The sequence below is a fragment of the Filicampus tigris genome, chromosome 4, assembly GCF_054856515.1.
Source record: "Filicampus tigris isolate MCC_2025a chromosome 4, RoL_Ftig_1.0, whole genome shotgun sequence".
Classification (NCBI taxonomy): Eukaryota; Metazoa; Chordata; class Actinopteri; order Syngnathiformes; family Syngnathidae; genus Filicampus; species Filicampus tigris.
In genome coordinates, this window is record NC_141220.1 from 807,501 (window position 1) to 830,485 (window position 22,985).

Sequence of the window (22,985 nt, forward strand, 5' to 3'; positions counted from 1 at the left end):
TATATACATACATATATATATATATACACATACATATATATATATATACATACATATATATAAATACATATATATATATAAATACATATATATACATACATACATATATACATACATATATACATACATATATACATATAAATATATATACATATACATATATATACATATACATATATATACATATACATATATACATATATATATATACATATACATATATATATACATATACATACATAGATATATACATAGATATATACATATATATATATATATATATATATATATATATATATCCATAGAGCCTTTTCAATATATCCATAGATATATATATATATAGATATATACATAGATAAGATAAGATAAGATAAGAATGCCTTTATTGATCCCACAGTGGGGAAATTTTCGTTGTTACAGTAGCAAGGATATAGGTCACACAGGGGCGGCGGCATAATGTGGCCATTAATGTATAACATTGACGGCAAACATTTAGAATCAAACCTATGTAGATATACGCAGTAACATGTGTATATACACATGTGTATACACACCAACCTACATCTACATAAAAAATATGAGGAACACTCATTTCGGCCTGTACATAGTACAGAGGAAAAAATACTCTAAGTGACAGTGCTGCAGTGCTGTAGTGAAATGTAAGGAACAGCATTGGATAAAAATAAAACTAGACTAACAGTAGTGGGGAATGTTGAGTATTGCACGGTATTACAGTAGTGGGTAATATTGGGTATTGCACGATATATATATATATATATATATCCATAGATATATATATATATACATAGATATATATATATATATATACATAGATATATACATAGATATAAACATATATATATATATATATATCCATAGATATATATATACATATATATCCATAGATATATATATATATCCATAGATATATATATATACATGGGGCGGCACGGTGGTCGACTGGTTAGCACGTCCGCCTCACAGTTCAGAGGTCGTGGGTTCGATCCCGATATATATATATATATATATATATATATATATATATATATATATATATATTTACACACATATACATACATATATACATACATACATATCCATATATACATACATACATATCCATATATACATATACACATACATATATACATACATATACATACATATATACATACATATATATATATATATATATATATATATATATATATATATATATATACTTGAATAGTAAATTAAAGTAAAACACAGTGGCAAAAGATTAACTGAAATAAGTAAAAAACACTGAAACAAAAAGAATACAGATCTGATTCTCTACCCGTAAATAAACATTGTCTATTTTGCTGTAATGGAAAAAAAGAAAACAAACAAACCATCGTTCAGTTGCAGTTTCAGATAACACCTGTGCTGGATTTATATCCACAGTGTCCAGAAGCCCTGAAGGGAGAAACACACATTGTAAAAATCAAATGTTTCAGGAATTTTCACAAAACTAAAACAAATTTAGGTCTGAATTAGTCAATCAAAGTGCATCATTACTTAATACTGTCCAATAGGGCTGCCACAAACGATTATTTTGCTAGTCAACAAATCACTAACAGTAGTCGCGATTAATCGAGTAATCAAATAATATATAAATCGCGGCAAATCACAGCAGCATGCTGCTGCTCTTATAATAACCATCATTCGCTTACAGCTTGAATCCTTTAGGTACAAACTACTCATGAAGACAATTAAGACAATAGTACATTCAACTCAACAGCTCCCCAAAACCTAAGGTCGTCTTTGGAATTACCCTTGAAAACCTGAAGTTTTCCCAGAAATTCCACACCATCCATCTCCCGCTTATCCGAAGTCGGGTCGCGGAGGCAGCAGCTTCAGCAGGGAAGCCCAGACTTCCCTCTCCCCAACAACATCTTCCAGCTCTTCCAGAAGGATCCCAAGGCGTTCCCAGGCAAGCCGGGAGACATAGTCTCTCCAGCGTGTTCTGGGTCATCCTCGGGGTCTCCTGCCGGTGGGACATGCCTGGAACACCTCATCAGGGAGGCGTCCAGGGGGCATCCTTATCAGATGCCCGAGCCACCTCAACTGGCTCCTCTCAACGCGGAGGAGCAGCGGCTCGACTCTGAGTCCCTCCCGGATGGCCGAGATTCTCACCCTATCTCTAAGGGAGAGCCCGGACACCCTGCGAAGGAAACCCATTTCGGCCGCTTGTATCCAAGCTCTTGTTCTTTCGGTCATGACCCACAGCTCATGACCATAGGTGAGAGTAGGAACGTAGATCGACCGGTAAATTGAGAGCTTCGCTTTTCGGCTGAGCTCCTTCTTCACCACGACCGATACAGGGTCCGCATCGCAGCAGACGCTGCACCGATCTGCGTGTCGATCTCCCGTAGAAATTCAACACGTACAAAATAATTAATATCTCTGCCCCTGTAGCAAACAGAAACATAATTCTAAAAGAATTTGAGACCTTGCACACAGGCCCAATTTTATCAATCTTTACTGTTTCAATCGAAGATGTAAAAATAAAGTGTCAGTGCAAGATAAGCACTATTTTTAACGTAAAAAATCGAGTGGTAATTACCATCCTCCATTCTGTTCCAAAGACGTAGATTTTGTCTACAAACGACTGGTTCTACTGTTTCAAAGCCCAAAAGCGCGTCGTCTATATCACTGCCGTTACTCATTTCAGAGCTCCCACGATCGACGGTCGACCACCATTATGAGTCGCAAGAATTCCGGGACATCCGCCGCGGGCTTACGACACCGTCACGTGGGTATTCTGATGTATTTTATCTGTTAAGAGACCAATAATTAAATAATAAAAAGAAAATGATGCGTACGCACTCTCGGGTTTAAGGGTAGAAAGACCCAAAAGCTCTCCCGGCTCTAGTGGTAGAAACGTGGTCATGCACTCCCGTCCTCAATGGGTCAAGAAAACTAAAATAAAACCTTGTATTGTTTTTTTTATTTTTTTTTATTTAAACTTTAGCGAAAAGGTTTTGTTTTCCTTCACTAGTATGCATAATTTAAAAGTAGTAAATTGATCTACACAATCAAAATGTGGTATGCACCTGTAACGAGAGAGAGAGAGAGAGAGAGAGAGAGAGAGAAGAGAGAGAGAGAGAGAGAGAGCAAGCGAGCGCTTCCTGCGATGTCCACCACGGGCATAAACGCGAGTTTACTGAATAATGGCTGCTTAATCCATAGAAGATGCTACGATGTGTTAGCGTACCAAATAGGACATGTGTTACATTAAAAATACACCGTGACGTTTGTATGCTAACTGCAGCTAGCTTCTAGACACAACTGTGCCTATGGCTAGGTTCACACCGCAGGCAAATGCCACCCAGATCAGATTTTCTTGCCCATATGCGACCTGTATCTGATTTTTTAATGACAGTCTAACGGCTCAATTCCGATCTTTTCCAATGCGTTCTCGGTGTGAACGGCCAGGTCGCATATGTCCGACATTGACGTCATCCGGAGCCCAAAATGTGCTCCGCGCAGGCAGAGGGAAACTGCTGGCAGCCTGCGAATCTTCGAATCTGCAAAGTTGTTTTGAGTAACACTATAGACTTTCTATGTTACTTTAATTTTTAATCCCACTTGAAAAATTAAGCATAAAGTGGACATTTACGGCAATCGTAGTACTTCAGTCACGGCTAAGATATTCATATTTTACGCACGGTTAGGACGTGATGTCATCGTTAGTGAAGTCTCCTTGAAATGAGATATTAAAACCTCACCTCATAATTTCCCCCAAATACTGTATTTATTTCTACCTGCTACCCAATCGCATGACTATATAAATGCCCGGACACGCTGGACCACATTTACTTCCGCAAACACAACGTTGTCTCTTCTTCTGCGCATGCGGGCCACTTTGACGACGCATGTGTTCATACAGCAGATAAGACCAACGTCGCATTTTAAATGTAATATGAACGCTTACACAAAAAAAAATCTGATTTTTAAAAAAAAATCTGAATTGAGCATTAAGACCTGTGGTGTGAACCTAGCCTATGTCAGATATGAAATCAGGCATAAGCCATAACTTGCTTCCTTTTTTTAAATGATCCAGCATCCCCATCGTACTGCCATGAAAGGCAGGTTTGCATTGTATTGAGTATATTTGGTGAAATGCGCCGTAACCTTCGGACTCTGTTGCCAACATGAATTAGCCCTGACACTACTTTACCCACAATGCTTCTGTTTCATCAGATAGGACCCAGATTATCACCACTGCGCATGTGCGTCGCAGATAGGAAAACAGCCAGCGGGAGAAGAGCGAGACGCGGCAGTCTCGAGAGAAAAATAATGTGCCAAATAAATAAATATATAAACAAACGACGCGTCAACGATTAAAATTAATTGTCGCCGATTTTGATGGTCGACTTCGTGATTAGTCGACTAATCTTGGCAGCCCTACTGTCCAATCATAAAAACACACTACATACACAGATAAGACCGAACATAACCACTCCTGCCAAAAACCTATTTACAGGGCTAGAGACTGACAATTTGAGCGCCCAGGCATCGTTATTTCTCAGTAGTACACCTAAAAAACAAAAAAAACAAAAAAACAAGTGGTTTCTCCAGTACGGACAGCCTTTCGAGGGGTCGGGACTAAGTCTCTGTGACACTGAAAGCCTCCATTTGGTTCATCAACAACACACATTGCGGTCCAAACTAGGACTGAACGATTAAATTGCATTTGAGAAAGCGCGATTTTGTAAACCCAAAAGCTGAGGTTTAAATTTAAATGGTCATTACTTTTGGGGTGTGGGGGGTAAAGGGGAGTTCAGAGAACGCTAAGCTAACACTGCCGCGCTAGTTTTCAGATTTCTAACATGCTTGATCCTTTTCACGTCGCATGGTGAAAACATTGCGCGTGTGGAAGAAAAACCCTCATCGTGTACCTGTGTTCTCTATTTTGTGATGTTTTGACTGCCGTTGGAACGCGTGTTAGTAAGTGTCAGACGGCTGTCGGATGTGTGCCGCTGTTGTAAGTGTTGACTTTAATTTACATAGGTTCAAAGTTTGAGCACACACGCACAGTGGACAGTGCGGCGAAATGAGCCACGACAAATAAAAATACATCAATGCAATGTTGTCAAGCGGTCAAATATTAAGTGGATGAATTCGGCCATACTGTATGTTTCGATCAAAAAGACACTTAATGAGACTACGCCGAGTGGTAATGCCCACTGGCACTCAATATTACGTCATAAGTAGGCATGATCTTACTTTTGCTAGCAGGTCGCGTGTGTTATGTTACTAACTGGAGATCGGGTAAGCTTTAATTCTATACATGTATGTTTTTATACTATCTATTTATCCGTCTATATCAGGTGTGTCAAACTCATTTTGTCGCAGACCACATCATAGTTATGGTGTCCTTTGGAGGGCCATTACGACTGTGAAAAGCACAGTCGCGTTATATTATCACATGTACACAAATTGATGGAAAACTAGTTTTGAAATAAATAGTTTGTTCATCTCTTTTCAGTTTGTTTTAAAGGACAGATTGGTAACAAATGTTTGCAATATCTCATATCGTCGCTGTCATGTGAAAAACACTTATCTCCATTTTTTTTCATTTTCTTATTTTTACATGAATCATGTTTCCGGCTGGACAAACTGGTCAGGAGGGCCGGCTCTGTCCTGGGCTGCTCCCTGGACTCTGCGGACTCGGTGGGGGACAGGAGGATGTTGGCCAAGCTGTCATCAATGCTGGGCAACCCGGACCACCCCCTCCAAGGCACCCTAACAGCACTCCACAGCACCTTCAGTGAGAGACTGTTACACCCTCGCTGTGCAAAGGAGAGATTCCGCCGTTCCTTCTTGCTGCTGTCAGACTCTTTAACAAGAACATTGTGTAGTCTCTACAAACTGGCGGACATTAGTGCAATTGTGCAGTCCTGCACCTGAGCTCATATCGTGCAATACCCAATATTCCCCACTACTGTAATACCGTGCAATACTCAACATTCCCCACTACTGTTAGTCTAGTTTTATTTTTATCCAATGCTGTTCCTTACATTTCACTACAGCACTGCAGCACTGTCACTTACTTAGAGTATTTTTTCCTCTGTACTATGTACAGGCCGAAATGAGTGTTCCTCATATTTTTTATGTAGATGTAGGTTGGTGTGTATATGCATGTGTATATACACGTTACTGCGTATATTTACATAGGTTTGATCCTAAATGTTTGCCGTCAATGTTATACATTAATGGCCACATTATGCCGCCGCCCCTGTGTGACCTATATCTTTGCTGCTGTAACAATGAAAATTTCCCCACTGTGGGATCAATAAAGGCATTCTTATCTTATCTTATCTTTCCGCGTTACAGACATCGCATTATGAAAAGTGAGTGAAAATTTTTTAAAAGTTTCCAAAATTGGAGATAAGTATTTTTCACAGGACAGCGATGATATGTAGTGTTAAAAGTGAAGACAATTTGAAAGAAACATGTCAAGACAACACACATGATTTGCTTTCGCGGACCACATAAAATGATGTCATGGGCCGGATATTGCCCCCAGGCCTTGAGTTTTGACACCTGTGGTCTATATGATAAATTGAGTGAGTGATTAAAGAAGTTCAGTCCACTTTTACATATCATGTTTCATTGGGGTGTAACGGTACACGTGGGTGTATTAATGCGTTTCAGTTTGGCATGTTCAGTTCAGTCCTCCTTGCATATCGTTTCTTATCAGTTTTTATTATTAGCGCGAGCTTACGCACAGGCGCTTATTGACTGTTGCACGCGGGAGAGGAGGCACTTAGGAGGGGCAGGTAAGCCAGAATTCGTGATAAATCATAAATGCATGGATAAATGGCATTATTATGGCATACGCAAACAAGCCAGAGCTCAACAGTCACATGTACACTGCGGTCTCCTGTTTGGGAACATTCTGGCTTTCCTGTTAAAATCGCCGATGGGGAAAGGTATGTGTATAAGTCCCAAAGTTGTGTGCTGACATTGCTACATGGCGGCTATGCTGTAGCTAGCGCGTCTAACATAATAGCACTTAAAACTACATCATCCGACTTTGAATGTTCCTTAGACGAGGAGGCAAGCAGTATTTTTAGCCAAAAACAAAGTACAACAGCTCTGTTCTTCGTTCTCCGCTGCTTCTCTCGCTAGCCGTACGATGCAATCATGTTTTTTTCATCACAAAAAGTGTATATGTACTGTAATGACAATTTGTCTTTAACTTGAATACTTAGATGTGTCATAGGCTGTTGCTGCTGAGTGTTTAAAGATTTCAGTGTCTTAATAATTTACAAAATTTAAAGATCTTTATTGTTAGTGTATTTTTTATCCTGGTGTAATTTCTTAGAATATCATCTGAATGGTTCGCTTTTATTTATTTTTTCTAAAAAATGTAACATTTACTTGTCATCTTTTCAAAATAAACATTTAAAAAAAATGTTTTTTGTACCGAAAATATACCGAACCAAAGTTTCCAAGAGACCGAATTGAACCAAAATGTGATTTAGTGTACCGTTACACCCCTAATGTTTCATGAAGTGACGTTGTGGGAGTGACAGAGCCACTGGATTATTGTTTATCAGTCGATATGAGAAGTTGAGTGATAAAGAGGCACAGTCCACCTTTATATTATGTTTCATGGAGCAAAGTGACAGAGCTGGGCATCACCTATTTTCCGTCTGCATATTCACCCGATCCACGTGGTCCCAGTCGGTCCGAGTCAACCAAACAACGTTGAGAACGGACTTAACCTGTACCACATCACACACAGGTGCCGCACTCCTGACATACAGCCGAGTAAGGGAAAAAAAATACAAACTAAAACAGTGTTGAGTACCTTGGGTACCACAGACGCAATGACATGTGCCCCATATTGTTTTTATTTCACTGATCACCACACTATCAATCACATTTTATTTATATAACACTTTTCATACATAAAAATGCAACTCAAAGTGCTTTAAAACATTCAAAGCAAAACATAGATAATTAGAAAAAAAAAAAAAAAAAAAATCTGTTCATGTGCGCCCTCCCAACAAACCCAAGACAGATATCCATTAGTACATCAGCAATCATTCACATACACCCACACAAAGTGCACAACCTGATAAAATGTGTTAAAAAGACATGACAAGGCACAGAGAAACCATATGAGGAAAGGGTACCCAAGGGGAGCTCTCTGCGCCGAGGGGAATGACAGCCCACGGCCACAGGGGCGCCACCACCATAGAGGCCCGGATTAGACAGGCGGACCCCACACAAAGTGTAGAGGCCGCCGGCCACCCAGACCCAAGGAGTCCCTGCGATGACAGCCCCCGCGGGAAGGGCAGTCATCCCTTCCTCAAAGCGGAGGCTCCCCCATGAGGAAACACTGGAGCTAAAAGCTGACAATGGCAGAGAGCAACAAAACTAAAAGACAGAACAGTAGTATAGTCTAAGAACTAGAATCAGTAAGTTAAGATAGAAAAAAATAATCTTCAATCAAAAGAAAAGATAAATTATTTAAAAGTTGTTGAAAGCCTAACTAAAAAGGTGTGTCTTGAGCTTCCTCTTAAAAATATCAACAGTCTCTGCACACCTGACGTCCTCTGGCAGGCTATTCCAAAGGTGAGGACCAAAATGGCTGAATGCAGCCTCGCCATGCATTTTGGTCCTCACCCTTGGAATAAATAAAAGGCCGGCGCCAGAGGACCTCAGGATCCGCGAGGGTTGGCATGATAAAAGCAAATCAGATAAATAAGATGGCCCAAGACCATTAACACATTTATAAACTAATAAAAGTACCTTAAAATCGATCCTGAAACACACAGGGAGCCAATGCAGCAATTTCAAAACTGGCGTAATGTGCTCCCGCCCTCTGGTTCTCGTCAGCACCCGAGCAGCTGAATTCTGCAGTAGTTGCAGTGGTGAAATGCTCTTTTTCGGGAGGCCAGAGAGCAGGGCATTACAGTAATCTAAACGACAGGAAATAAAAGCATGCATCAGCACTTCCGTGTTAGCCTGAGAGAGAAACGGGCGGACTCTGGCGATATTCTTAAGGTGATAAAAAACAATCTTGGTTACATTTTTAATATGAGGAATAAAACAGAGCTCAGAGTCAAAAATGACGCCAAGGTTCTTCACACAATGTGAGGGATTAAAAATGTGTAGTTTTGGTAAAAGCTTCTCTCTCTGACCTTCGGGACCGATAACTAAAACCTCAGTTTTGTCCTGATTGAGCTGTAGGAAATTATCTGCCATCCATGACTTGATATCTAAAATGCAATTTAAAAGGGTATCAATGGGTCCTGTGTCATCAGGAGACACGGCAATATACAGCTGCATGTCATCAGCATAGCTGTGAAAGCTGATGCCGTGTCCCCTGATGACATCCCCAAGGGGAAGCATATAAAGATTAAAAAGTAGGGGGCCTAAAATCGAACCTTGGGGAACCCCACATTTAATTTCATGGGTTTTGGAGGAACAAGCATCCATACTTACAAAGAAATATCGGTCTGTGAGATAGGAATAAAACCAGTTAAAAACAGTACAGTACCACTAGATTTTTAAGTCTATTTAATAAAATTTGGTGATCTACTGTATCAAAAGCAGCGCTTAGATCCAGTAGCACCAAGACTGTGAGTTTTCTCACGTCTGCAGTGCACCTCATATCATTTAAAATCCTTAAAAGAGCAGTCTCCGTACTGTGGTTCATCCTAAAACCAGATTGATATTTCTCCAAAATATTATTTGTATTTAAAAAATGATTCAACTGGATGAAAACCAGTTTTTCTAAAATCTTACTTAAAAACAGGTCTGTAATTATTAAAAACGCTCGGGTCAGAATTGCTCTTCTTCAGAAGGGGCTTCACCACCGCCGTTTTAAAGGCAGCGGGGAAGACGCCCATCTGAAGAGAGCAATTGACTATATTTAAAATTTGTTCCTCAAAAAATCCATAAAATGTCTTAAAAAGAAATGTGGGAATTGGATCCAAAAGGCAGGTTGTTGGGTTTACCTGGGAGAAAACTCGAACAAGTATCCTTGCATCAACCAGGGCAAAACTTTCCAGTGTTTCCTCATGTAAATATGATTGTCCAGGTTAAAACTTGTGTTTTGACGGGCTAAAAGACTGGATCTTATGTCATCGATTTTACTTCTGAAGTGGTCTGCAAAGTCCTCACAGAGAGCGTCTGTTGGTCTCTGTGGGGACTTATTAAAATCAGAACTAGTTAAAAGTTCAAAGGTGGAGAAGAGAACTCTGGGGTTGTTTTTATTGACTGTAATGAGGTTTGAGAAATAGGAAGATCTTGCCAGTTTGACTGTTTTATTGTAGGATTTCAGTTGTTCGCATAAAATTTCATAGTGTACTGTAAGTTTACTTTTTCTCCACCTCCTCTCTGCACTCCTGCATTTTCTCTTTGATGTTTTGATAGCATTGTTTCTCCACGGGGGTACAGTCTTTGTTTTTGATGTTTTAATTAAAAGTGGAGCTACTGAATCTAATGATGATTTAAGATGTAGGTTAAAATTGTCAACAATAAGATCACAGGGTGCACGTAAAATGTCAGCAGGAGTGCTTTTTAAGATCTGGATAAAATTTGCAGCCACCTCAGAAGATAGGTAGTGTTTCTTCACTGTTCTCACCGGGACTGCTAGATAGTTAAAACTGGCGATGTTAAAATAGACACATTAGTGGTCTGACACTGCCAAGTCAACAACAGAGGACACACCAGCACACAAGCCATAGGTTATAACCAAATCCAGGGTGTGTCCTCTGTTGTGAGTTGGCTGCAAGACGTGCTGTTTAAAATCCAAGCAGTTTAAAAGGTTTAAAAAATCTCTGGATAGTGGGTCCGAGATGTTGTCCAAGTTGTATATTAAAATCGCCAGTTATTAAAATCCTGTTATAACTGGGATATATAATGGATAAGAATTCTGAAAATTCTGTAATAAAAGAAGTGGAATGATGGGGAGGTCTATAAACGGTAATGCAGAGAATAGGGGGACTGCTAAAAACAAAGGCATGGTGTTCAAACGATAAATAGCCGCTAAAAATGAGCTCCTTTGATAAAAGAGTATTAATAAAAATTGATGCAGTCCCGCCTCCTCTTTTGCCATCCCTTGTAGAAAATAAAAAGTTAAAATTCGGTGGGCAAGCCTCGGTGAGAGCAACTGGAGCCTCTGTACCAAGCTATGTCTCAGACAAAATTATACCATGTAAAGTTTTCTTTAAAAGGGAGCGCACGTTCAGCACGGCCAGATTAATTATTGTGCTGGACGTGCGCTCATGGTGGTATGAATGAGCAGTATTAACATATACTAGATTACCACTGTTAAAACCACGTTGTTTGTGTGTGCAAGGGAAGCGTCTGCCGGTGATGGTTTCAATGGGAAAGTTGTCCGATAGTGGTAATGTTAATGAGGGCCTGCAGGGGGAGCTAGTGAGGGTGGTGGTACTGTGAGCAGCTGGTATTGGCCTGTAGGTGATGGTAGTGACATTGTCATTGCAGCGTTTATGAGTAGAAGAAGAAATATGATTGGTAAACAAGAGTCAGCTGGGAGTGGAATTGGTTACGACATTGTGGATGTTAGAGGCTAAAATCTTGCTACCAAGAGAGTTCGAATGAACACCATCCGGCTGGTAAAAAGACGGGCGATTCCAGAATAGGTTAAAATTGTCAATAAAAGCAAAGTCAAGGTGGCCACAAGTGCATAGGAGCCACGTGTTGAAGCTTAAAAGGCGGCTGAAGCGCTCGACTCCGCGAGACAATGCTGGCAAAATGCCACTCACCCAGACCGACAGACCGCAGGTTCTTAACAAGGCAAAGAAAGTCTCTCTTCGTCTGCTCAGACTGTCGGCGTATTGTCTCGTTTGTCCCTACGTGAACGATGAGCCGGGTTATGGATGATGGCAGAGTGTCAAGAACACCCGGCAGGATGTTAACTATGTCCATGACTTTTGCTCCGGGAAAACAGCGGGTGACGGAGCCGGGATAGTGAGTGCGTCTAATGGTGCTGTCGCCAATTATAACGGTAGTCGGTGGGTGACGTGAAGAGGGAACGCCAAGGGAGATTCACGACACCACTGTCCAGGATGGCTGCGCCGAGGCCGAGTGATGACGGTGGATGACATCGGTGAGTGTCGCCGATGATGCTGGTGATGCCGACCACTCGTGTACCGGGACACCGCGTCCCGGAGCAGCCCGACGCGTGAGTGGACGGCCGGGTCACCGGTGGACCCGCCCAACATGGGGTTCCCGGCCGAGGTCGTCGCCGTGGGTGGCGGGGAATCCGAGGGAGCCCCTGGAAGCACGTCGGACGCAGCATTCGGTGTCTCCGACTGCTGTAGTGCAGTGATGGGAACAGGAGATTCACTCGCCAGGGCGGCGAACCGATTCCCCAGGACCAGTTGGGGGCGGTGGGGTGGCTCCCCGGCCCTCCGGCCGCGGGACACCACCTCGACCCAGGTGTCACTCTGCAGCGGTGTCGAGCAGGATGGCCCCGGGCAGGCAATCGGATACCACCTTGCCGTGTCCGAGAGGCCAGCCGCCTCAGCCGTCATTGTCTCTGACAGGATTTCACGAGCGTGCCTCCTCATGACCACCGCGGAGAGTTCGGGGAAACGGGTCGCGAAGCAAGAGATGACCGATTCCTTCTCAAGGAGCTCCGAGAGACGACGAATATCCCTTCTTAGGTCAGAGATTGTTTTATTTGCCTTCTCCAGCAGGCCATTGTGTTCGTCGCTGTCGTCTGAAGGCATTTTAATACACTAGCACCAAGCTAGCCCCAAGCTAGCCTGTTTCCGTCGCAAGCGAGCTGTATGCTAGTCCGCGAGATCAAGCGACCCCCTATGTGTGTGCGTGTTTCTGTTGTTTTTGTTTGATTTTTTTTTTCTTTGTTTGGCAGCATGTCTGCTCATTCTCGACGCCGATTATCTGTCACCAACAAGGGACAGACCGGGACCACATGGTTGATTAAATATGTCCGGATGTCCGGTTCCGGCGGCGCACGAGTGGCAGCCCGCTACAGTAGCTCCGGCTCATCGGTGAGCCTTTTCGTGTGTTTTTGTTCCTTAATATTACTCTACCTCATACCTTTTTCATATAGTTGATAGTCGTAACTTGCGTAGCAATGGACACCCAAACTGCGCTATTCTTGCTGCTGCTGATTTCTATTTTTTGCGCGATCGTGTCCGGCGACTTGGCTCGGAGCCGCGCCCCCATTGTTTACAGCCGGAATCAGCTGTTAGCACTCCGTGCTAACCATGCGCCGGCTCCCAGGGCGAGACCCGATATCCCCCGTGAGCTGAGGAGGAAGAGACGGGGATCTCATGCGGGGGTTAAACGCCGGGAAAGGAGGAGAGATACCATCCCGTCCTCCCGTCTGTTATCATGGGGAATGTTAGATCGCTCCCCAACAAGATGGACGAGCTAGTGGCGCTTACCCAGCATGAGAGGGACTTCCGGGAGGCTAGCCTGATGCTATTCACGGAGTCGTGGCTAACAGCGCTAACGCCGAACGCGGTCGTAGAATTGGACGGCTTCCAAATCATACGCGCAGACAGGACGCTGGAGAGTGGAAAGAGGAAAGGAGGAGGGCTGGCTGTGTTTGTGAACGATAGATGGTGTAATTCTGGGCACATCACGATTAAGGAGCAGCTTTGCAGCAGGGATATTGAGCTGCTAGCTGTTGGCATGAGGCCATTCTACATTCAGCGAGAGTTTAGTCATGTGATCACAGTGACCGTCTACGTCCCACCAGCTGCCAGCAGCGACACAGCCTGTGATGTCTTGATTGCAGCAGTGAGCAGGCTACAAACACAGCACCCAAATGCCCTGATACTCATCTCTGGTGACTTCAATCATGCCTCCCCGTCCTCCTCTCTGCCTTCATTCACACAGTATGTCACCTGCCACACCAGAGACAATAAAACACTGGACCTTTTCTATGTCAACACCAAGGAGGCATACACATCACTGCCCCTCCCCCTGGGCAAAGCTGATCACAACCTGGTGGCTCTCCAGTCTGTGTACAAACCTCTGGTCCGCAGGCAGCCAGCTGTGACCCGCACGGTTCAGAGATGGTCTGGAGAGGCCGAGGAGGCCTTAAAGGACTGCTTCAGCACAACTGTGTGGGAAGTATTCAGCGATGCTCACGTGGAAGACATTAGTAGTCTAACGGACACTGTTACAGACTATATAAATTTCTGCATGGAGAACACCATACCCACCAGGACAGTAAGGTGTTTCTCCAACAACAAACCCTGGATCACACTAGACATAAAAGCTCTCCTGAAGGAGAAGAGGAGGGCTTTTGCGTCAGGCAACATAGAGGAGCGGAAGACTGTGCAGCGCCAGCTGAGGAGGAGGATCAGAGAGGGGAAAAGGTCCTACAGGAAGAGGATGGAGGAGCAGCTGATGCAGAATAACGCCAGGGGAGTCTGGAGGGGCCTGAAGACCATATCAGGCCACGGACAACCCAAGACCCGGACTGGGGGGGACCTGCAGTGGGCAAATGAGCTGAACCTCTTTTTCAATAGGTTCGATCAGATGCCTGCCTCCACGCAGTCTCTCCTGCTGCAGCCTCCACCTACTCTTCCTGCTGGGCGTGTCACCCCCTCCCCCATTTTCTCCACAGTCTCCAGCTACCAGCTACACCAGATAGCCACCACTCCCTCCCGCCCAGCCTTGGCCTTCACAACATCTCAGGAGAGGAACCAGCTGAAGAAGATGAAGGCGAGGAAGGCAGCGGGTCCAGATGGCATCAGCCCCCAGCTCCTCAAATCCTGCGCAGACCAGCTGTGTGGAATTGTCCAGCACATGATCAACCTGAGCCTGAAGCTCGGCAGGGTCCCCCAGCTATGGAAAACATCCTACCTGGTCCCGGTGCCAAAGACCCCCCCACCCAAAGGAGCTCAACAGCTTCAGACCAGTGGCGCTGACGTCTCACCTGATGAAGACCCTGGAGAGACTGGTCCCTGTCCACCTGCGCCCCCTGGTGAGCTCCTCAATGGACCCACTCCAGTTCGCATATCAGCCTGGCATCAGTGTGGATGATGCCATCATCTACCTCCTCCACACTTCACTCTCCCACCTGGAGAAGGCGGGGAGCACTGTGAGGATCATGTTCTTTGATTTCCCCAGTGCTTTCAACACCATCCAGCCCACCCTACTGGGAGACAAGCTGGAGCGGGCGGGGGTGGCCCACCACCTCACCACATGAATCCAGGACTACCTCACAAACTGGCCACAGTATGTGAGGACACAGGACTGTGTGTCTGACGTGCTCCTCTGTAGCACGGGGCCCCACAGGGAACTGTCTTGGCTCCCTTCCTGTTCACCCTCTACACCTCGGACTTCAACTACAACACCCCTACCTGTCACCTGCAGAAGTTTTCTGACGACTCTGTGATTGTCGGCCTCATCACAGGCGGAGATGATCGGGAGTACAGAGAACTTACTCAGGGTTTTGTGGACTGGTGCCAGCAGAACCGCCTCCTGATCAATGCGGGGAAATCCAAAGAAATGGTGGTGGATTTCGATAGGCGCCAGCACTCTTCACCTGCACCAGTGAATATCCGGGGAACAGATGTTGAGAGAGTCTCAACTTACAAGTACCTGGGTGTTCATCTGAACAATAAACTGGACTGGTGCGATAACACAGACTCTATAGGAAGAGTCAGAGCAGACTCTTCCTACTCAGGAGACTGAGGTCTTTTGGGGTTCAGGGGACACTCCTCAGGAACTTTTATGACTCGGTGGTTGCATCGGTCATCTTCCAGGGAGTGGTCACCTGGGCAGGCGGCGTCTCGGCCCGGGACAAGAAGCGGCTGGACAAACTGGTCAGGAGGGACGGCTCTATCCTGGGCTGCTCCCTGGACTCTGTGGACTCGGTGGCGGACAGGAGGATGTTGGCCAAGCTGTCATCAATGCTGGACAACCCGGACCACCCCCTCCAGGTCACCCTAACAGCACTCCACAGCTCCTTCAGTGACAGACTGTTACACCCTCGCCGTGCAAAGGAGAGATTCCGCCGTTCCTTCTCGCCTGCTGCTGTCAGACTCTTTAACAAGAACATTGTGTAGTCTCTACAAACTGGCGGACATTAGTGCAATTGTGCAGTCCTGCACCTGAGTTCATATCGTGCAATACTCAATATTCCCCACTACTGTAATACCATGCAATACTCAACATTCCACACTACTGTTAGTCTAGTTTTATTTTTCTCCAATGCTGTCCCTTACATTTCACTACAGCACTGCAGCACTGTCACTTAAGAGTATTTTTCCTCTGTACTATGTACAGGCCAAAATGAGTGTTCCTCATACTTTTTATGTAGACGTAGGTTAGTGTGTATATACATGTGTATATACACATGTTACATAGGTTTGATCCTGAATGTTTGCCGTCAATGTTATACATTAATGGCCACATTATGCCGCCGTCCCTGTGTGACCAATATCTTTGCTGCTGTAACAATGAAATTTCCCCACTGTGGGATCAATAAAGGCATTCTTATCTTATCTTATCTTATATGCAGGATGGAACGCGGTGGCAGTTGACGATGCCCAGCTCTGTGTATTGTATTGAATTGTATCGTATTGCACTTCTACCGTAAAAGAGAGCATTTCAGCATCAACAATTGAGCTCTGTAAATTAAACACCAACTTAAGGTATTGTAGCAGACAAAATAGACGGTGATGTATGATTAATCACTCACAGAAGAGCATGTCATCGAGTGCTGAGATGCAGAGCAGAATGCACTTCCTCTCCACTGCTGCTTGCTCCTGACTCGACTGGAAGCCCACACCAACCAACGCACCTAAGATAGCTACAGGCAAGAGGCTTTTAACAAAAGTGTTATCGGCAAGAGTGTAACAAATGGCTTGACACGAAAAAGTTGAGTCTCATTGTTGTCTTTTCTGATATTCAATAATCACAAAAACAAAATTTCAAATGTAAAGGGGAGTTTGCAATTTAAACAAACTTTTTGTCGTATTTGCTACAACAGTCATTGTGACCACCACACCCAAACAATCAATCATAGAAAGAAGGCATGGCTTATGAGGTGTCAATCTTTTGTCGTGCACTACTGGCAGGCACAAATCCCAGGCACACACGGCCTAGCACTGACCAATTACTGTACCTTGTTACCCCAGAAAAGCACCTAATTCAAAATGGAGGGTTATTATTATACAAAAATTAGTTTAGTTCAATTTAGAAGTTTAGGTGTTTTTCACGACTGACAAGCAGTTTGCTTTATTTTGTACATGTTCAACATCATAGTACTGAAGTTTACAGGTTCGAAATTGTACAGTATTCAACTGTATTGTCTTTATTTACATTAAAAACACAAGAAAAGAGTTCCAAAACATTTGAGTTGACTTCATTGATACAGGTTTTTGTACCTCTCATAAGGGTTTGGCATTAGTGTTATATATCACAGAATCATCTGTTTTTAAACAAGAACACATTTTGCTTTTAATCATTTCAGGCCAGAAAGCTGTAATGATTTCTGTTGTTTAATATCATATATGATGTACCTTTTACATTGATTTGTGAGTTTTTAAATACTGGCTTATCTGATTAAGTAAGAGCCACGGCTAAAACACAACATAGTTTGGCACATGAACAAAATGCAGAAAATTGATTTGAACATGTTTATTTTAAAACAAGCAAGTTTGATTAAACAACATGTACCATCTTTCAAGCACATAGCATTACCTCTTCTTCAGTGGGGATTCAGTTCATACGGATTTAGTCTTGCACTCTGTGCAAGCAACAATCACAGTCTTAACCATTGTATTGTTTCGTGTTACGAAGCAAGGGACGTGCTACGGAGTCACAACTACAGATCAACACAAACACTTTGGAAACATGCCTGTGTCCATGTCTGTCTTGCCAGTCAACACAGAGTTCCTACACAAGGTGGGGCTCGAAGGCGCCTGCTGATGACATCAGGCTCGTGTTTGGGGCAGAGCTGGGCAGTCCGTCCCTGGGCCGGACCGGTCGGACCCGCCGGACCGGTCGGACCCTCCGGCCCAGCCAACTGCCCATTTTTGGGGCGGGGTGGGGGCTGACAATTTTTTTTTTTAATGGCTGGACAAAGCATGTCCTGAAGTGGATTTTAGTCCGGCCCACTAATCGGCCCTCATGCGTTTGACGTGGTTGCGAGGCTGCCAAATTTCATCTCAGCCTACTCAGTGAAAGGCTTCTTTTTAGGCTTCTTTCTACTCCCGCGTCGGCGCGAGCGACAACTGCTGCATTGATTCACGTGACCGACGCATTGTGCTGTTGGCGACAGGTCTACAACACATGCCACGCATCCATCAGAAATTGTTGCTGCTCTGATCGGTCCATTATGTCACATGTTGCGATGACATACAGTTTCCCACTCGGAGAGGAGAGAGAGAGAGGTTGCAGAACGCAGCTCGTTGCTGCTGCAAAAGCAAACTAGTTTGGCAATAAAATTAAATGCATAGTCTAGTCATCTCAGTCCCTTTATGGTTGTAGCAGGCACGATATCCATTGTTGTCTTTTTGAAGCGACGCAACCCGACTTGGAACTCAACTGTTTCAAAACAACTTGTGTCCGGGAGTATATTAAGCTGCGCGCAACACTCAAGTATGACGCTGGCACATCAAGGTGGAGTTCATGCACTTCTTCTGGCGTCTTTCCTACTTCCGGAAATAGGCCGTAGCAAGCCTGCTGTGTATAGTGGTTTGCTGGTATGCTTTTATTTTGAAGGCCGTGAACGAAGAGAAGTGTGGAAAATAAATAAGTTGTTGAATACGACTTCTGGCCGTCTATTGGACCCAAATAATTATACAATACGACAAAACCAACCCCGGGGCTTGCAATGGAAGTAAGTACAGTTGGGTAAGTAGTAAAGTACTGGTGCCGCATTTTGAAGCGTGTCCACAGCGAGTTCGAATAGTAAATTAGCCAGCTAATGATCCTTCAAAGGCCTCTACCGTTAGGATTTCTCCCGCGGCGGGTCAATCACAGACACTTTTTTTTGTTTTTTTGGGCCAGGGGGCAAAACAGGGTGGGGGGGTGATCATTTTTATGACTAAGTGCGGGGGAGGGGGGAGGGGTGTCACGGCCGGAAGGGTACCCAGGTCAAGGGTGGAGGGTCAAGTGCCCAGCTCTGGTTTTTAGTTTAGATATATTTCTTTGCCGCTATGTTTGTCATCCCGTGGCTGTTGTATTTGTATATTCCAAATTACTAAACGAAAAAAAATAAATAAAAGAAAGTGCTTCACTGCTATATTAGCGAAGCATATTTTCGCCTGCATCACCTGCAAACCTTTATAGCGAAGACGTCACATGCGAATGTGACGAGAATGTATCGTGGCTTTGGGAATCGGAATTTGGTTATTGTTTATTCAGAGGGAGAACATGGACACGTTTTATTAAAGTGAAGGTGGGGCCGGGATGGCCATGTTTTCACTAAGAAGGTCATTTTATATATTTTTGGATCAGGAAAATATATTTTATCCATTTTATCCATTCATTTTGGAGAAATTACAAAATAAGTAACTTCATGAATAACGCCCCATGATAATGAGCACAATGGCCGCGCCCCCTACCGTTCTGTCCTTGTTCGGCCGGAGTCACGCGAGGAACCGATTCCAAACTCTCCATTGGAAATCATTGTACTTTTATTGCTTATAACGTCCAAAAACGGCGATCAATTGGCACCAAAATCTCTACAAATGCCCACTTCAACATATCAAAAGGATTAACCTCTCTGTGGCTGATTTATATGAAAATGAGGAAATGTGGAAGTCAGCAGAGCTACATAGATTTAGGCTGGGACAAGCGCACACTGCTTCTTTGCTTAAAAAAAAAAAAACACTGCTTCTTTGCTTTTAAAAAAAAAAATTAAAATGCTTCTTTGCTGATCAAGGTTAGGACGGGCGAGGCATTAAACACCAGTCAGGATACAGGATACAGAGTCTGAAGTGGGAATGAGTAGTCGTGCACATTTATTTGGATGAGGAATGGCCCCAGTTTTTCGACGCGCGGTCCAATTTGGAAGGTAACAGCCGAAATGGCACGTTCCAACGCGGCCACACTCGACTATGCAGTCAGCCTCGCTGGAACTTTTTGTTCGCTGTTCGATGAGGGCTTTCGTCACCCTCACGGCACTTCACTCGGGCAGATGGTGGTGGTTGCAAGCAAAAAGCAGGGACACCTACATGAAGACATAGGCTTATCTTCCCCTCCACACGCTGGGCAGACAGTAAGGAGCTAATGTTGTTGTGCTAACGCCTTTTGTTTTAACGGCCTGAAGCTAGTTGTTGCTATTAGCCGTCCCATTATCCTACCTTTAGCCGGGGAGGGAAGCGGGGGGCTCCAATCTGCCTGCTGCTGCTGCAAGCCGCCGGCTCTCTCCCTCCTGAGACACGAGTTTAGCGTCGCTAAATGTCCGAAATATAACCAGTCGGGGTTCGTGTGCGCATTCATGCTCTTGTCCGCTTCAGCTTGTGAAAGTGGAGGAGCAATCGCCACTGTATTTTGGATTTTGTGGAGGTGGTCATGATGAGATCACGTTTTATGTCAATAAATCCAAACTATTGTGCAGAACACTTTTATACTTTCACAGATTGAAGTGGAAGAGGGTAGTAATGTGCATTTGCATTTTGGTGGCGATCGGTCACCGTTTTAGACAACAGAACAGTCACACCGAGCAATATTACCACGCATGCCTTCCTGGAGTGACGTAGACCGCTGAGGCCGAAAACATAACATAAGCCACGCCCCAAAAGGGGGCGGGGCAATTTGTCGTAAATCTAATTTTAAAAAAAGACCTTAAATCACTACAGAGTCTTTTGGGGGGGACACTTTGATACTGATCTCATTTTTACATGCAAACCTATTATATAAGTGCCAATGTTAAGTTCATCACAGTGTCTCTTTAATAAATCTTTCACATACATACAACCTTGCAGCCCGATTTTTTCCCCCTTTCCGATTACATGTTACCGTCCTCGACAACAGGCAGGAAATGCCGTCGTACCTAAGCAGAAGTGACTTCGGAGCTAATCCTTGTCAATGTGGCACTAATGCACTTTATTTTATTTATTTTTATTTATTTACTTATTTTTAGTAAATCAGAACATACCAACACAAGAACTATGGGGCCAAAGCTTTAAGAAAAAAAACGGTTTAAGTTCAAACATACAAACGGATACTTTGCTTCGTGTCGTCTTGAGTTTTTCATAAGCATTAAAATAAGACCATGGCTTTTGCCATTTATTATTTTAAAGATAGGGCTGTGGATGTTGGCAAGATTTCTTGTAGGACTTCAGAGGATCAACAAAGTTACCCAAAACAAATCACGGAATGCTCTTTCGACAACGAAGTTGGCTGGATTAAAACCTCGATGCTATATCGGTGAGTGCAATGTATGAGAGTTGTATATGACCCACAATTATTTCTGATACTATGTAGTGTACACTACCTCTTCAAGTGGCTCATTTTATCCAGTTCCCCTGTAGCATTTGTTGCTTATTGCTCTTAAGTTAAATTCAGAAGTATATAAAAAACCTTTCATGTCTTGTTAATTGTGAGTGATGAATGAATTTACTGAAAAATAACATTTGAGTAATGTTTTATTTCAGATGTTTTTTCTCACCCACAGCACATACTCAGGTGAAGTTCCCTGATCCACAATATAAGATGTAAGGAAGATAATTAGAGAAAAACTGTAATATAGTATTAGTTATTCCAAACAAATAAATGGGAAAAATGGAAACAATTGAAATCCTGAACTACACTTTCTCAATAAAGAAATATTTGATATCATGACTTTTTTCTGTTTTCTTTCCTTTTTACTTTTATTATTTATTTGGAAATGCATAGTAAGCTATCTTAAAATGTACTGTACAAGTATAATGGTGCATAAATGAGTGTCCTTTTGATATACTCAAAGTATGAACCTATAAACTAAAGTGTTAACTAGAAGTATACAAGTTATGTCTTGTATACTTATGTATACTAGTATACATAGGTATACTAGTAGTACATAAATAAGTGCACTTGCAGTACACTTCAAATATAAACCGCTAAACTAAACTGTTGACTAGAAGTATACGACTTGTATACTAGTAGTATAAAAATGAGTGTACTTGTAGTACAGTTCATGAGTATACTTATCGTATATTTTTATAAACTTAATTTGTTCCAAATTAGTATAAACAAGTATTAAATTTGTATACTTTGTAGAACACGGCAAGTACATAGTTCAGAGTACACTTATACTCAAGTATACTTTATAAAGTATATCTTGTATACTACTTTTTCGTAAGGGATAGGCAATTATCATGACCTTAAGGGAGCATTAATTATTCATGGCTTTCACCATTCTCGGCCGGGCTCAGTTCCTATCCCTCCCTAATAGCAGTTGTCCACTACAGACTATTCTAGTATTCCTGCTTTAAATGCTGTTACCATGGTATTCACTGAACTGATCAGCTCGTTAAAAGTATAGAAAATTGGCAAAAGGGACAAAATATTTGTGTGAATGTGACCAGGGTGTCCTTACTTGACAATACTTTCTGTTGGGCTTGCATAGCCTCTTTTTCTTCCCGAGGAGGTGTCCAACTACACAGAGCTTTCAGCTGTGGCACCAACCACAACCTCACTCCTTCATCACTAAGACAAGCAAAGACGACAACAACAAAAAACATCATTCATCAGTTAGAGGCAGGGATGAAAGCCTGGACTGATTGGGGTGAGTATATTTTTCACTTTTATCTTTATTATATTTCTTTATTACTTGAAGCTCCAGAAGGGGTGTGATAAACCATACTTGAAGCAAGATAAGGCAAACAAAGTAAGGCAGAAACAAAATTGATAATTCAATCCGTAGAATGATTTGCATGATGATTCCCTTCCTCCCCAAAAACACGGGGGTCCTTTCCTTTCTTTGCTTTCTCCCCAACATTGTATTTACTAAATTTTTCCACAAAATGTTTCAACTTAAAAAA

The 22,985-nt window shown here is 43.1% G+C and overlaps 1 protein-coding gene across 5 annotated transcripts in view; it reads right to left on the bottom strand.

The window, feature by feature from the left end:
* The window catches only part of fanca (FA complementation group A), a 165,616-nt gene that overhangs the window by 115,221 nt on the left and 27,410 nt on the right, over nt 1-22,985 (bottom strand). For 4 of the 5 annotated variants that reach the window (XM_086027080.1, XM_086027081.1, XM_086027083.1 and 1 more), the window contains exons 7-9: nt 22,541-22,650; nt 16,709-16,819; nt 1,374-1,437 (exon numbers count right to left, since the gene is read on the bottom strand). In XM_086027080.1, coding sequence (XP_085883206.1) covers nt 1,374-1,437; nt 16,709-16,819; nt 22,541-22,650 — 285 coding nt within the window. The remainder of the gene's footprint in view (nt 1-1,373; nt 1,438-16,708; nt 16,820-22,540; nt 22,651-22,985) is intronic. The other variant, XM_086027082.1, reaches the window with a different exon arrangement.